General features: G+C 39.6%; 2 protein-coding genes across 6 annotated transcripts; one reads left to right on the top strand and one right to left on the bottom strand.

Annotated features, from left to right (window-relative positions):
• Window positions 1–4,290: 4,290 nt before the first annotated feature.
• etsrp (ETS1-related protein) lies at window positions 4,291–9,518 on the top strand. Of its 4 annotated transcripts, none has more exons than XM_069537571.1 (8): window positions 4,291–4,479; window positions 5,200–5,281; window positions 6,627–6,713; window positions 6,804–6,878; window positions 6,968–7,117; window positions 7,208–7,447; window positions 7,784–7,902; window positions 8,791–9,518. In XM_069537571.1, exons 1-8 carry the CDS (start codon window positions 4,426–4,428, stop codon window positions 9,073–9,075), a joined length of 1,092 nt encoding a protein of 363 aa, XP_069393672.1. In that variant the 5' UTR covers window positions 4,291–4,425; the 3' UTR covers window positions 9,076–9,518. The 4 variants fall into 4 exon arrangements, with proteins under 4 accessions (XP_069393672.1, XP_019948338.2, XP_019948337.2 ...); XM_020092779.2 differs by having other exon boundaries at window positions 4,298–4,479; window positions 6,594–6,713; XM_020092778.2 differs by having other exon boundaries at window positions 4,322–4,479; window positions 6,594–6,713; window positions 6,965–7,117.
• Window positions 9,519–9,977: 459 nt separating this feature from the next.
• On the bottom strand, window positions 9,978–13,671 carry LOC109633171 (uncharacterized). 2 transcript variants are annotated; one of them, XM_069537812.1, is made up of 6 exons: window positions 13,254–13,664; window positions 12,360–12,385; window positions 11,895–12,254; window positions 11,366–11,522; window positions 11,053–11,241; window positions 9,978–10,303 (listed from the first exon to the last, which is right to left on the bottom strand). In XM_069537812.1, the coding sequence occupies exons 1-6, from the start codon at window positions 13,501–13,503 to the stop codon at window positions 10,005–10,007; spliced, it is 1,281 nt and encodes a 426-aa protein (XP_069393913.1). In that variant the 5' UTR covers window positions 13,504–13,664; the 3' UTR covers window positions 9,978–10,004. The 2 variants fall into 2 exon arrangements, with proteins under 2 accessions (XP_069393913.1, XP_069393914.1); XM_069537813.1 differs by having other exon boundaries at window positions 10,148–10,303; window positions 11,332–11,522; window positions 13,254–13,671.
• Window positions 13,672–13,729: the final 58 nt, after the last annotated feature.

Below are 13,729 nucleotides of genomic sequence, written 5' to 3'. Positions count from 1 at the left end.
CTTCACTGTATATTGCAAGAATTGACAATGGCACAATAACACAACTTTGATCCTCATCTCTGAATTGCACATTTTTGAAAAACATAAACAGCCTTGTGTTATTCCTACTTTACTTTATTCACATTTTAGCTCTTGCATGGCGTCTTCCTTTTGCTGCTGTGTCATTTGTGAATTTCAGGATCAATAAAAGTACATCTTATGTTTTATAAAACTTGTTATTCTTCAATATAATTAACAGACATTTTGATATACATTGCACTTTTGTTCTATTGCTATTGATAAAATTGATATTACAATAATTACTAATATCACTATTACTCATATCACACCATGACATGTCATTAGGGAGTCTATAAACTACTTTTTATTGTTTGTGTGTAGAGCTTTTTAGAAACAGTCTATGGTGCAGAGTGAAGTTAGAAAGCTTTGTGTTCATCCTACCTGGTTTATCTATTTGAATGTTTTTCCTAAAATCAAACTGAATTTGCTTAATTATTATTGTTGTTGTGTGTGGTTTATATATGTGGTGGTTTATTTTTTTCATACATTACATGTCGGTAATGTCAGAGGTCGGTTAAGCTTTCGACACAATTTTCAGACCCAATTTAACAACTCTTCAAATAAAAGCTCTTTAATTCAGCTCGATGTGAAGCATAACAGCAACAAAAAGAACGTTGTGCTTTTACTTTGAAGACAAATTGCCAAACAGGAAATGATTATATGAATGCTCCTGCCATGATGGCGATCAGCAAACACCTTAATAGTTTTTGTGCCTCTAAATTCTAAATTTTGGATTATTTGTTTAGTATTGTAAAGTTGAGACATGATGTACTTTGTGTGTTTGTGTCAGTCAGATATGGTTAAGTCAAAATCGTTAAATTATCAAAATAGTCTGATGGTAATTTTTATGCTGGTGTAGTTTATTATTATTATTTGATTTGTATTTTCAATGTTTTCAATAATTTGATGTGTTTGTTTCAAGTCCAATGCACTAACATGGAGGAGGCAGGGTTTATGACCTGTACTGCAGGCAGCCATCAGCGGGCGATCGAGCCTTGGCTTTACTTCTTGGCACTCGTCCTGTCTGTGGTTCTTCACAGAGGCCTCGTCCCTCCACCAAGTTTGGTGGAAGTTGTTTTTTTAAATTTTTGTTTAATAATTCTGCTGACAAACAAACTCACAAACAAACACAGGTGAGAACTAAATAATATATAATGTTGGCGTCGCTCTCCACCACCTGAGACACATGACCATTAAAGAAGGAACATTCAATTAACTCAAATCTTTTCTGCTGGATTGCGAAGTAAACAACTGCTGGTGCTGTTTGTCATGTAGCAAAAACTTCACTGTTGCCCCTTTAGGTACTGCATTGTACTTCAGAACCACGTTGAGGTACTTATACTTCGGTTTGTCCATTTTAAGATACTCTGTAATGCTATATTTTAAAGTAGCAGAGAAGCGTCATGAAATGCTTTTTACTTATTTAAAAACAGAGGCTATAATACACTGATAGGTTAAATCTATAACATAATATGATATAAAAGTGGCTCCATCTTATTTCACTGCATCACGACTCACCCTGACAATATCTGTAAAACAAGAACTCAGACTTTCAGACGATGCAGGAAGTAAAAAAAAAACTTCTTAACTCACGTTATGTATTTGGTTGTCTTTTTTTTATTGCAAATTAAAATAGTTATATTTTTTTTAAATGTTAATAAAACGAGAGAATTTCTAAAAAAGAGGAATCAAGCACAGAGAAATGAACGCTGCCATCTGGTGCTGATGACGTCATTTGGATCTAGAGTCGTTTCGTTGGCTCAAACATATCGTTAAAGGTGTTTACGATATGAAAAGTTTTACTTTACAGAATAAACGAGGCAGAAGAGAAACTCTGCATTACATTTCACGAGAGGAAAAAGTCAACTCAAGTGTTTTCTTTTTCTTTGACGTTAAATTAAAGTTCTTTATTAAACATTTAAATTAACGAAGATCATTTCAAATAAAATAAATGTTCTGGTCTACGGCTCCACGTGAGTTAACCTGGGCTGACCCACAGTCCTGAAGGGGATTCCTGAGCTGGTAGTTTCTGCAGACAGTTGTTAATCACTTCATGTGTTGTTGTGTAACTTTATCCTGGTTGTGTCCTCGTCTCCCAATCACGACTCTGCTCTCCCACCGACGCGCACGATTTCCCCCGGCTCCACTTTTCCAGATGTGTGTGTTTATGTGTGTGTGTGTTTATGTGTGTGTGTGTGTATGTGTGTGTGTGTGTGTGTGTGTGTGTGTGTGTGTGTGTTTGTTTATACAAGGCCCTGGACTCGCTCTTATCTGCTGCAGCCACTCACGCTGTGATTTCAGACTTTCTTCAGCGAACACTTGGCTCAGTGTTTTTTTTTTTTTTACGGGCCATTGTTTTGTCGAATGGTTTCTAAAGATACAGAGATTTTTTTTTTCTTCTTTTCTTTTGCTGCCACCTCATTAAAAACCGACTGAGTGAGCTCTGATTTCAAAAGGCTGCACTTCAGCTCCACCCAGACTGAGACTCACAGACAATAACAGTGAGAGAATAAAAATACACTCTTGTTATTCTTCCTTGTAATTAACACAGACAATCAATTCAAGATAAACATTGATAATTATATTAATAAAGTTCACATCATTTGAAGTTTGAAGTCCCTTTTTTTGCTTTTGGCTTGAAAATGACCAACATTTCAATCATTTGATATAATGATATTTTTTGTATTGTGGCCGGTTTTTAAATAGAAAGATATCTTGTTGGATGATATAGATTCTTATGTCATTCAGTTAAGAGACTGATTTTTGCTCCTGAGGGAAGGTTTTAAACTTCTTTATGAGCAGAGAATGACAAACACTTGATAAACTGAAAAAAAGATGTATTATTGCCCAGCCCTAAATTAACATGTTGTACGGACCTCCACCTCCCTACCTATTTACGATTATGATATTTTGTATAAGCTTCATATCAAGTTGTTTATTTTAATGAAGTTATATAAAGTGGCCTCACTATATCTTCAGGGAAATGTTTATGTCGCTGGCTCCAGCTAACTTATTTAACTTAAACTACTATGAAGTGTGTAGAGTCTGTAGCTAATGATGGTTTTCATTGTGGATTAATCTGTGTTTTATGATAAATCCACTAATCATTTGTCACAATCATCCCATAGGGACAATATTCAGTTTAAAGTGGGGAAAACAAGAAATCCTTGCGTTGATAAAAAGTGAAATCAGGAAATCATGAACATATATAAGTCAGATCGTTTGAAACATGAATCTACACTATCCAGATGTTCCAATTTAAAATTTAGTGTAGTGACTGATTTGTGTCCATTTAATGCTTTATAGGCTAAAAAAGTATTAAAGCTTATACTTTATTATCATATAGTTATATACACAAATTCCACATTTGTTAATTTTTAAAAGTGAAAAGAAGTAAATAAAACCCCTGCAGCAAACAGACATTCAAATTATGATTTTATCAAATAGGAAAATTACTGTTTCACTTCTTTAACTTAAAAAAATAGTATGTGCCAAGGTTTGGACACCTCACTGAGTCATTGTTTAGTAACAGGAAGCAGTTAATGGTGGATTCTTCAACGTCTTGACCAATTGCAGGACTTGTGCTTCCAGAATTAGCCAAATCTATTCTTCCACACGTTTTGGTTTCCTGGCTGCCACACAACCTCACAGCTGAATATTTCCACCCAGTGTCAAACAGCTGTTATTATTTTTTACGTGCCACAGGAAATTAAAGTTGATGAAATAAAAACAACAGTAAAATAATATTTGACGAAAAGCGATTTAATCTCATCTTTATTTAAAGTCAACAAGATACTGAAGTGATCACTTATCACTTAAAATTACCTTTTTTAAAACAGCTTTTTTAATTAGTTTTTATTATGCAGGATTTTACTTTTGTTAATCTCCTTTTTATTTACTAGTAAATAAACCAGTGAGTGTTTTCTTAATGAATAAGTGTTTGGTGGTTATAGTGTCACATGAAGCTAAAGTGGATGAAATAAGAACAAAATAATTGTGTATAATAATTAAAAATAAAAAAAACGTTGCCCAAACTTTAACACACAGCTGCATGAGACGTTTTAACAAAGCGTTTTAAAATCATTTCTATCTTCTGGATTTTTTTTAATTCTCCATTTAAAATAAACTAGTGAATGTTTTTTTTTTTTATGAATGAATCTTTGGTTGCTGGGAAGGGGGAGGGGGGTCTGACGTCACTTCGTGTTAAACAAAAGCTCGAGCTTCTGGTCACGACGCACGGCGGTCACGCGCCCCTCCCACCCCCCCTGTAGCCTTTATAATGGGACCGCGCGCACACTGACCACTCTGTCGTTAAATCATAACACGTCTGAGAAAACTAAAGAAGAGAAGAAGAGGAAGAGAGTGATGTACTGGGACACCATCATCAAACCTGCAGACAGAACAGAGCCCAAAATAAAGGTAGAGTTCGACTCTTATTCTATTTATTTAACTTTCAATTTCATTATTTGAAGATGAGAGGAAATAAGAAGGAAGATGTGCTCATCCTGAGCTGTGATGTGGCTTAATTCGTTTTTTATAAAATCTGACAGTGAATAAAAGTTTATATTAGAAAAATGATTTAAACATATGTCTGACATTTTAAAAACAAAGATAAATCACTGACAATTAAAATAATTGCAAATAGAAGCATCTTCTTTTTTCCTATAGCAGACAAGTCCACATGTGGCCCGCAAACTCCCAGGTTTACTACCTTGGTTCTCAAACTGTGGTTTGGGGACCCCCAATGGTCCTTAAGGGGGTTCCATGAGGGTCCTTTATTGTCCTCTTTAACTTCATGACCTGATGTATGACTGTTTTGCTCCTGAATTCCAATCTGTTCCTGTTATAAAACACCTGAAAGTAAAGATCTTGTCAAATGGGGGGCCTATCTGGGTCAATGTAGGGGTCCTTGATGTGTAAAGTTTTAGAACCACTGCTTTTAGGATCACAGAGGGGGTTGGAGCCAATAGAAAACCAACACACATTAACAATAAATGTTCTTTTAATTGATTAATCAGCTCTGTGTGCATATGAGTGAGTGAGTGAGAGAGAGAGAGAGAGAGAGAGATTGCTGCCTCTGTCTCTCCATCTTGAAATCAAAGCTGATGAAAGTAATAATCACACGTTCTTTCAACACAGATGGAGATTTGCCAGACTGGATACTACACAGAGGACTTCAGGACACAGGAAGTGCCCGCCGGCTTTGACTTTACATCTTATGGTGAGTTTAGAGAATCACTTGACTCTGTGATGTCACTGTATCACAAGTTAAAACCATCAGGGCTTTTCTTTTTTCCCCTGTTGGTGACGATCTGAGAATGAAGCAGTGATGAGGACAAAGTTTTTTTTTCGCCCTCAGTGTTTGTGCGATCTGTTTCCTCTGAACCTGAGCAGCTGAAGGACAGAGGAAATATTTTCCGCAAACAGTATCATCACATCTGTCAGAGCTTTCTCGCTGAGACCTTGAGAGTGGGGGGCTCTCGCTCGAGCCCAGTGGCGTGTCAGGATAATGGGGTGCCGCCGGGTTTGTGTGTGTGTGTGAATGAGCTGAGGTGGACAAAGACAGAGAGAAACAGGGTGGTCAGGTTAAAGACACTCCCCGTGTCGCACTCCCCTGCCTAATCCTTTCCTCCAGACTTCCTCTTCAAACAGATTTAGAGCCCCCCCTTCCCCATCCCTCCATCACTACTCTGTCACACACCCTCCGCTGGCGTTTCCTCCTCTCTCTTCCTACCCCTCCCTCCCTGGTTTCCTCCTCAGAGCTGCCTCCATCCATTGAGCTGAAGAGGAAAAAAACAGCAGGGCTCGAGTGCCTGGTGCTGATTCGACAGTAAACAAACTGGCTTTTTCTTGTGTCAACTTCCACCGTAAAGATAATGACCCAAACTGACATATTCATCTCTTTTCTCCCCTCTCTTAATGACTGTTTCCTTTAGCTGAGCTCTAATCAACCTGTTTAAAGGATCATACCAATGATTTAGCATTTTATAGCAAATTTGACAATGTATTAGATTAATTCACGGCCTTACAATTTCATTTCACGGTAAGAAAATCTACTTGCAGCGACTTGGGAGTGACTTGAAAGGTTGTAGTTAGCTGCTGCGTTCCTGAAAGCAAAATCTAAATCCCAGAGAAATCAAATGGAAAACGAGACTGGCACTTATGCTCATATCTCCTTCAACAGTCCGCTGAAATCAGCGAAAACATAAAAAATCTGAACAGGATCCAAACCAAAATGTAGTGGGTTCTTCCTCCACTCATACCTCATCCTCCCACCAAGTTTTATTTTATTTCGTCCAGTACTTTTTACTAATTTTTGTTCACAATCCGACCGACCATCAGTGAAATGGACAGGGGTGAAAGGGTTTTCATGTTCTCGTGTGGACAGAGATGTGTAGCTGAAAATAAGGCCATAGCCTCATGTATAAGCACCAATAGGATAAAAGCACTGGTATGCTCCTTTACCTCAGTCCTTCCTCCATCATCATCATCATTCACTGACTCCATCTGTCTGTATTATGTTTAACCTCCAGACTACCCTGGTGAAGAGCTGTCTTTTCTGTTAGACAGTAAAGGACCCGGGCAGCAGCAGTATCCAGCAGAGAGCAGCTTCCCAGAGCCCCCCAAATCTTCTCATCCTTACGACTCCAAAGGTAAAACCTCAAAAATAAATCCACTCTGTCACCATGTCTGTATTTTTTGCCTTTTATGACAATTTTCGGTCCAATTCTCTCTCTCCTCAGTGAGCACCAGTGACACTGCTCTGTTCAACCTGGACTCGTATCAGGAGTTCAACTGGTGGAGCTCTTATCCACATGGTGAGCCCCTGACTCATGTTGTCTCACTCTATATAAGTACCTTTGTAAAGGACCCTCTTTTTATGACCAACTTTCTTTGTGACAAGCAGACGGGCCGACGGTAGATCAGCCGCAGGCAGGATACCAGGAGTCTCCGCAGACATATCAGAGCCTGGTGCCCCAGAGTGGACAGTTCAGCCCGGCCGTGGAGGGCAGCCACAGCCCCTTTTTAACCACAAAAGCACCAAACACGTTACAAAGTAAGACATTGTCATTTACAGTTAGAAAAACAAAATGATCACACTGCCAGTGGGCGGATCTGTAAAGTGTCTACCTTCTTTTTGTCTCAGGTGAGATGGATCAGAGTTACTACGACTCTGACGGACAGAGGCATTCGTCAACCTTCTGGCCTGAATACCCATCTCCCAGCTTCGCCAGCCCCCTACCTCATCTGCCTCTGGCCTCCTGCCCCTCAAGCTCCAGCCCTCAGTCCTCAGAGCCGTACTGTCCCCGTGTGGCCAAACGCAAAAACCCACACCCTCAGAGACCAGACAGGGAGGGCCAGATGCCAGGGATGTCGGCCTATCCAGGTTAGAATATACCATTCTTGTACTTTTTTACATTAAGTGCCACTTTATACTTCATTATTTATATATATACTTATATATAAGACCAGGAAAGCAGTATACAAATGCTATCGATTATTATTGATTACATTATTCCAGTAAAAATAATTATTAAGCAGTATAATGCAATTATAATTCCTCTATAATTTTTTATTTTTGGATACTGAATTGAGTATTTTTTGTGCTGCAGTGCCTTGAATATTTTCTCCATCTGATTATTACAGGTTAATAAAATCTCACATTGTCTTATAATCTACTTGCCCTCTGTAACCAAAGTAATCTGTGTATTTATTCATTCAGGTTCTGGTCCAATCCAGTTGTGGCAGTTTTTACTGGAACTACTTCTGGACTCAGCCTGTCGCACCTTCATCTCCTGGACGGGAGACGGCTGGGAGTTCAAGATGTCCGACCCCACTGAGGTAAGGATACATTCTGTTGTGGTTTAGAGCCACTGCTGAGTATTAGTTGACAGTAGTGGAAAACAAGTGGAAAGTAATTTTTTTACAAAGGTGCTGTATGTATTAACAATGTTTGAGGTACTTAACTTGAGTAATGTAACTTGAATATTTCCATTCATGCCTCATATTTGTAGTCTGCAACATTTAAAGAGAAAATATTAACTTTTTACTCCACTACATTTATTTTAAAACTGCAAATATGTTAATATGTCAGTATTTACAATCATACACTGTCTTAGATAATGATATATCACACATGGGCCTATTTTCTGCAAATTTCGTACTTTTACTTTTGACACGTACAGTACATTCTGATGTCAACGCTTCTGTAGGTTTGCTGAAGTAATTTAATCTCAAATCATAGATTGTATATAAAAATGGACGTAGAGTCCGGGTCTGGAAATTGAAGCCATTTGTGAAGTTGTCTAAAACCTGTATTGTCTTGAATGACCAGCAGAGGGCGGCAGTATTTGAAAAGTCAGTTTTTGAGAAAATTACTTCCCACATGATTTATAACACCAGTAAACATTTAAAAGTTTATTGTGTCACTCTCTAGTTTTGAGTCTTCTTCAATACACTATTTAGAGTCAAATAGACCATAAAGCACCAAATGCATTGTGGGTGCAGGTTCCTCAGGCTCCACCCCCCACTCCTCACTCCTCCAGATATAGATACTTCTGATTTAAAAAAACAAGATGGTGCAGGACAAAATGCTAAACTCGAGGCTTCCAAGTGGCCGTTCACAAACCAAACCACCGTGGGTTGCCCCTTGGTGTCAAACGTTCTGCTCCCACCGCTGTGTTTTTCTCAAATCTGAGCCCACCTAAGTGGTTATTGTTGATCTTACAGGTGGCCAAGCGCTGGGGCCAGTGCAAGAACAAACCCAAGATGAACTACGAGAAGCTGAGCCGCGGCCTGCGTTACTACTACCACAAGAACATCATCCACAAGACGGCAGGAAAACGCTACGTCTACCGCTTCGTCTGTGACGTGCAGGGCATGCTGGGAAAGACGGCGCAGGAGGTCCTGATCAGTCTGAACGTTGTGCCCACAAACACCGAGTCGTGGCAGTGCCCAGGGGTGCCGGCTGCGGTGACGTCTGAGCACAGCAGTGAAACATGGCCGCCTCAGTAGGAGATGGAGGACTGGACTGGTGCTGCTGGCTGAGAGTGACCAGCACGTTTCAATGTTGCATTTCAGGGAAAAGAAATAATCAAAACTCATAAAAGTCACAATCCATCAGTCTTTAAAAACAACGTGTTACTCTCTATGAAATAATAAGTCTCCCAATACCTGACTCATAAACATGAGGCTCCTTCACCTCAGGGCTAAATAACTGCAGAATAAAGGCCTTATCTTCATTCGATGTGTTTCTAAGGAGGAACTGATATGTAAATAGTGTTTATAGAAACCCATATGTAGAGTTTTGTGCATTTATATATTTTTTTATGCAAAACTCATGTCTACCTCTGTTGCTGATCAGAATAACATGAAGTGAGATCATTTGCAGGCAGCCACTGTGAAGGTTTGAGCCTGTGTGATGATCATTTTGTGTAAATAAACTGTATATAAACATAGATGTTTGTGTAGTCTCATTCTCATTTGGTATTCTGGTAACTTTTCAACAATTTCACTTTTATCTATCCTAATATATTAAATTACTAAGGTTAGGCCTACCACTCTCTTACAAGGTACTGTTAGTTAATGCAGCTATAAATAGTTAATACAACATTTACTGATGTTTTATAGGTCAGTTGTAAGACATTAACAATAGCAGCTTTCGGGTTGCCAGGTTGTGTAAAACCAACATGGCTCTGTTCTTGTCTTTTTAGTTTGCTGTTTGATTTATGAAGTCAAAAAGTTCAAAAACACATTTCTCTGCATCATATAGAACTAAATAGACATGACCCGATCCTGAATCCTTCTCCTGGTCTGGAGAACGGATTCTTTCCTGACCAGTTTTTGCATAATCCTGCTAACAAACAAACAAACACAGATTAAATTATAACCTCTTTGTGGAGATAATCAATAAGTGTCAATGAAGTACAACATGTGTGATCTCTTCAAGCAAGTGGAATGAACCCCTTACCAAGAATAGTGTCATCACAAGGATTGTCAACAGAAAATAAAGGCATCAGTGTTGTTTTTTCATCCATAATAAACTTCCATGAGTCTGCAGCTTCAATGAATGAATTTCCCCTGACAATTTTAAATCCACATCCTTTATTTGCAGAGTAATTTGTTTGGATTAAATAACATTGTGAAAACAAGTAAGAAATCCCAAAGAGGATTTTGTCAAAAACGGAGAAGACAGGTTTGTTGTGTCTTCGACCCGGTCCTTCTCCACTTCCCCTGTACGGACCTGTAGGTGCGACAGACAAAAGAATGCAGGGTTGAGCCAAGCCTTATAAAACGTTTTTTTTTTTTCAATAAGTCGGGGACATTCTTGAGACTAAACCTCAACTTTTTTCGACAAGGAACAATTTTGTTGAGAAGACATACCATTTAATACATAAAAAATGACCACTAATGTGTAAAATATGTCAAACGGCCTGCAAAAAGTGGTAATGAGATGCCTGTTATAAAATGTTCAATACTTATTGCCAGTTTTCACAATGAACCAAAGCGATTTGTACTCTTAAATAATAAAAACTCTTTTCTCAAAATTTACATTCCATCTCACTCCCTGCTCGGAATTCAAAGCTTTGATTGGCTGAGCTGCGTCACATTTCCTGGGCTGCTGAACCGGTGCTGTGAAGGCTAGAAAAGCTGCACCAGTTCTAACAGAAACACTAACACACAAAATTTGACAATGATTTATGATTTATGGTTTATTGTTCTGAGGCTGGAACCAGACTGGTGTCCGCCTATTAGTGACCTCTGCTCTATAAGTTAAACTAAAGGATAATATTTAAAAGATAAAAATAATGAATGACTACAGTATGATAACTTAAAATCAATCCAATCCGAATCAAGTTCTAAATTCATAGTGGAGAGATCAATCAAATGAAAGTATATTCAAAAAACATGCAGAACGAGGACCTCCAGTACACTACATACACAGACAGTAGAAGAAAGTACTACAACACTTTCCCAGAGTACAACACATACCTTGAGGAACTGGTTCTGTTGCTCTTTCTCTTCCTGGGTCCCCTGCAGAAGGATCTGGTGAATGGCCTGCTGGGAGCAGTGCCAGCTGCAGCCAACTCCTGGTCACGCTGTAAAATGTATCTGATGGCGTCCACCATCTTGGACCCAGGTGTGCACTCTGACTCCATTCTTCGGAGGTATTTGACATAGCTGTGTGTGTAGAGGGGAGAGCAGTGGCCTTTAATGTCTGCTGATGCACCAACAACACCATCTGATGCAATTCACTCTTTTTTATCAAACCTGATTTTGTCCAAGTCCTTCGACTCATACAGACCCTGCAGCGTCTCCCATCTGTGAGCACCAAAACCAAGGAGGGCCATTCCCTCTTGGCCTGGCTGAAGGGATCTCTGTTTGGCTCTCAGGTACGCATGATGATATCTGAGTTCTTCTGAAAGCTCGTGGTAAGCAATCACGTATTGTGTCAGGGAATCCTTCAAAATAAAAGAAGAGTTTATGTCATAGTTAAAGCTCTTTCTATGCAATTCAAGTTAGCAAACAAACACATAAACAGTTTATTTACATAAATGCAACCTAAAATTCAAATAGTAAGAAAATGAATACAAATTGGTAGCAGTGTCCAACCAACTGTGAGAAACGAACCACGGAATCAGTTGAAAACTCAACCTCCTTGCTGGAAGTTATAAACTTGCCTTTCCTCACAGGCCTCTCTTTAGAACTTTGTATGTTATTTTCATTAATGTATTCTCCAACTATTCTCCTAAGTTTAGCTGAGCTCTTTTTTTTTTCAAATAAACAAATCCCGCTTCAAATGTCAGTGTGCATCTCATCTTCCTCTGCAGTACCTTGTGGGCCATGTGTGGGCTCTGGATCATCGAGTGCTTTCGCTCTCTCTGGTGTTCAGCCACTATTAGGGCAGCGTAGGTCAGATCATTCTCCAACAGCCATTTGAAGTTTTGACCTTTGTACTTGCCAAACTGAATCACATATCTGCTCAGAACGAGCCTGTCATTGCCAGGGTCTCCGCCCTCAGAGAGAACTTGAGCCTTGGCTTCAGCCTCCACCTCCTCTGGCCTCATCATCTTCACAGAAGCACCTTTAACAGCTTTTGAAGTAAAGGGCCTGGCTGCATGGTTCTCAGCTTCCTGCGAGGGCTTTGTGTTCAACTTTCCGTCAGAGGTCTTGCGAAAAATGGGATCACCTGTCTATAGAAGAGAAAGAAAACCAAAACAATCCAGCAATGTGTCTTTATTAATGACCAGCCACTTGTGATAGAGAATCTCTGAATTGCACTGTGAGGTTGAACTTACGTCCACACATGCTTTGGTCTTCGATTCTGTAGAGAAGGATGACAGGTTTTTAAAAAATAATGTTATTTTCCAGTGTGCAGCATGCTGACTCTCTGACTTTGACTTTCTTTTGACTATAGAGTCCAACTGATTTATTTTATTTCACAGACGGAGCAATATCAAGGTTTAACTGCCATGTACTTGTTTCATTGGGATGTTGAGTGATCAATACAATGTTCACAGGTATGTTCATACAAAAAAGGGCATCTAATGTATCTTTACATTTTAAAATGATCTTATATGAGTTTAATAACAACACACGATTTTATACTTTGTTGTATATCAGTGATTTAGTTGTGTTATACAGCAAAATAATCCTTCTGTCCCCATATGGACATTGTTTCTTTTGATAACGACTTCTTGTTCAAAGACAATGCTTAGTTTTCACACTGAACAGGTCCCACTAATCCCAAATAACAAGCAGAAATAAAAAATGCATACGCAACATTTACGAAACTTTGGGACATTGTATATTGAAAAGCATCAATGAGGTGCACTGTGAGAGAAAAATCAAGCTGAGTTACAGGACAGTATGAATCTATACATATTCACATTATGCGTTATAAGGGATAAGGCCGACAACTATGCTGTATAGGAAACGAGACTAGCATCTTCTCCAATGAAATGTGCAACAGCACAGCTTTAATTCAGGGTTCAGTGGCGAAACAAGATAAACAGCCTTGCCCTCTTCTCTTCTTCAGCTGTCTGGCTTTTAGTCTGCTGAGCACTGCCGGATGCTTGGGAGCCATACTGCTGCCCCCCCCCCCCCCCCCCCCCCCCCCCCCCCCCCTCAGGTAGGTCACTTATTTAGGATCCAAAACGGCGAATTTCGCCGAAAGGTGAGTGATGACTCACCCAGTGTCTCAGCTTCCTGGTTACAGTCGATCAGCCTCAGTGTCTCCACGGTCACTTTCACAGCTCGCACTGCGGTGAATTTAGAAACCATGAGGTCTGTGATCTCCACGGGACTCTTCTTCTCCACCTCTCGGGTCCTGATCTCCGGCTTGTCCCCGCGGTTCCTCAGGTGGAAACAAAACTTTTCCAGGTTTTTACGGCTCAGATCCTCCAGGGCCTGCAAGACGCGTGTTTTTATTGTGCGCTCCATCTCTCAGCAGCCCGCACGTGTTGTTCACATCGATGTTTTTAAAGAGATTTTATTTATTCAAAGTGAGACTAGGCGCCAACATTTTAAAGTCAGCGCCAAAATGTAAAAGTTAGATAGACGGGGTCAACAGTCTATGGCCCCGCCCAGCAAGCTGCTTTCAATGACGTCGGGAAAACAAACCACCCAACCATGTAAGCAAGCAACGAACTGACAACCAACCAACCAA

The sequence above is a fragment of the Paralichthys olivaceus genome, chromosome 13, assembly GCF_024713975.1.
Source record: "Paralichthys olivaceus isolate ysfri-2021 chromosome 13, ASM2471397v2, whole genome shotgun sequence".
Lineage (NCBI taxonomy): Eukaryota > Metazoa > Chordata > Actinopteri > Pleuronectiformes > Paralichthyidae > Paralichthys > Paralichthys olivaceus.
The sequence above is the reverse complement of the archived record's forward strand: the minus strand, read 5'-3'. Positions and strand labels throughout refer to the sequence as shown.